The 2,270-nt window shown below is 51.7% G+C and overlaps 1 protein-coding gene across 1 annotated transcript; it reads left to right on the top strand.

Moving 5' to 3' along the window:
- Nucleotides 1–6: 6 nt before the first annotated feature.
- Nucleotides 7–2,264, top strand: LOC104916532 (zinc finger CCCH domain-containing protein 4-like; the record flags this gene model as incomplete). Its single annotated transcript, XM_010727569.1, has 3 exons — nucleotides 7–67; nucleotides 608–718; nucleotides 2,035–2,264. Coding segments are annotated over exons 1-3 (395 nt in total), but the record flags the coding sequence as incomplete, so codon positions are not given.
- Nucleotides 2,265–2,270: the final 6 nt, after the last annotated feature.

The following is a 2,270-nucleotide window of genomic DNA, read 5'->3' as shown; positions in this document are numbered from 1 at the left end:
CGGCCGTGGCAGGATGGCCAAGGGCAGCGCCATGAACGACGACGACGATTACTACGACGAGGACATGGTGAGAAATGGGTGCATTTTCAGTCGTTGCCACGTCTTTCTTTGCACTGGGTCCATTCAGCTGCCGCCCAGGAGTGAGGAGGGGGGGCCCAAGGTGCACAAGGAGCGAAGGCTCCTCTCTGCGTTGCCCACAATTTGTTCTTCTTGTGCTGTGTCTCATCTTTCACCTCCCCTATTCCTCACGTTTCGTCTTCCCGTTTCTCCCACGTTCCACATTTCCCGTATTTCCGACACGCTCCGTTCAGTATTTCCCACATTTCCTGTATTTCATGTTTTATATTTCCCATATAGTTCACATTCCTCATAGCGTGTCCCATATTTTCCCACGTTTCCCATATTTTCTGTTCCCATATTTCCCACATCTCACGCTCCATATGCCCCACATTTCCCACATTCCACACCTTCCGCATCCCCCACATCTCCCCCTATTTCCCATTCTCCACTGCCGTGCCCCAGAGTCGCCTTCCTGCCCCACTTTTCTACCCTTCGCCCTTTGATGCGCAGTGCTCCCACTTCTCCCCTCCTTTCCTGACCCCCCCAGGATGGTGGAGGTGGCAATTATCGCCGCGGGGACCACGACAAAACCCACCCTCCTGCAGACAAGAAGGGCAAAGTCATCTGCAAATACTTCGTGGAGGGCCGCTGCACCTGGGTGAGCCCCAACCCCACAGCACTCACACTTCTGTCTCCCAAACCCACCCCTGCAGCACCTCATTTCCCCCAAACCCACCCCTACAGCACCCAGTTTCCCCCAAACCCACCCCTACAGCACCTTATTTCCCCCAAACCCACCCCTACAGCACCCAGTTTCCCCCAAATCCACCTCCGTAGCACCCGATTTCCCCCAAAATCCACCTCTATAACACCTCACTTCCCCCAAATTCTCTGCAGTAATCCCTTCTTTACTCCAAACCTGCTGCTACGACGACGTTTCCCCCAAATCCATCTCTGTAACAGCCAGTTTCCACCAAATTCTCTGCTGAAATCCCTTCTTTACCCTAAACCCACCTCTGTAACAGCTCATTCCCCCCCAAGTCCACCCCTGTAACACCCTATTCCCCTAAATTCTCTGCCATATTCTCTCCTTTACTCCAAACCCACTGCCATAATGACTTGTTTTCCCCAAATCCACCTCTGTAACACCCCATTTCCCCCAAATTCTCTGCTGCAATCCTTTCCTTACCCAAATCCACCCAATAACCCCTCATTTCCCCCAAATCCACCTCTGAAATGCCCCATTTCCCCTCACTCCACCCTTTAACTCCTCATTTCCCCCAACTCCTTCTCTATAACCCTTCATTTCCTCCCCAAATCCACCTCTAAAATATCCAATTTCTCCCAGATACAGTCATTAACTCCTTCTTTTCCCAAATTCAGCTCAGTAATGCCCCGTTTCCCCCAAATTCACCTTTGTAATTCCCCTTATCCCCACAGATCCATCTCTCTAACCCCTCATTTCCCCCCCAATCCATCTCTGTCACACACTGTTCTCTGCTATACTCTCTTCTTTATCCCAAATCTCCCCCCACAACCCCTCAGCCCTCAAATCCACCTCTACAACACCCAATTTCCCCCAGATCCTCTGCTCTAATCCCTTCTTTACCCCAAACCCATTTCTACAATGACTTGTTTCCCCCACATCCCCCTCTATAGCATCCAATTCCCCCCCACACACCTCTCTAACACCTCATTTCTCCCAAATCTAATGCCACAACACCCCATTTCCCCCAAATACACCTTTCTAACGCTTCACTTTCCCCAAACCCACAGCACCAAGGTGATTTTCACCAAATCCAACGCTGTCGCACCCGATTTCCCCCCAGTCCAGCGCTGTAACACCCAACCTCCCCTAAATCCACTGGTTTACCCCCTCCCTTCCCCCATATCCCCCCTAGCAATGCCTGAGGGGTTTATTGGGGTGAATTTTTGTGCTCTTTTCCCGACGTTCCCCCCCTTCCCCTCCTCCAGGGTGAGCACTGCAACTTCAGCCACGACATTGAGCTGCCGAAAAAGAGGGAGCTGTGCAAGTTCTACATCACTGGGTACTGTGCAAGGGCAGAGAACTGCCCCTACATGCACGATATCCTTTGGGAATGGTGGCAGAAAGAGGGCAGGACAGCGAAGAAAGTGCCCAAAAGCCAAAAGGAGCAGCCAGAAGGAGGGCGAAAAAGGCAGGAGGAGGCAAAAAACAAAAAAAGGCAAAA

This window comes from Meleagris gallopavo, unplaced genomic scaffold (assembly GCF_000146605.3).
Source record: "Meleagris gallopavo isolate NT-WF06-2002-E0010 breed Aviagen turkey brand Nicholas breeding stock unplaced genomic scaffold, Turkey_5.1 ChrUn_random_7180001913052, whole genome shotgun sequence".
In the NCBI taxonomy this organism is placed as follows: domain Eukaryota; kingdom Metazoa; phylum Chordata; class Aves; order Galliformes; family Phasianidae; genus Meleagris; species Meleagris gallopavo.
This window is presented reverse-complemented; position numbering and strand designations above follow the sequence as displayed.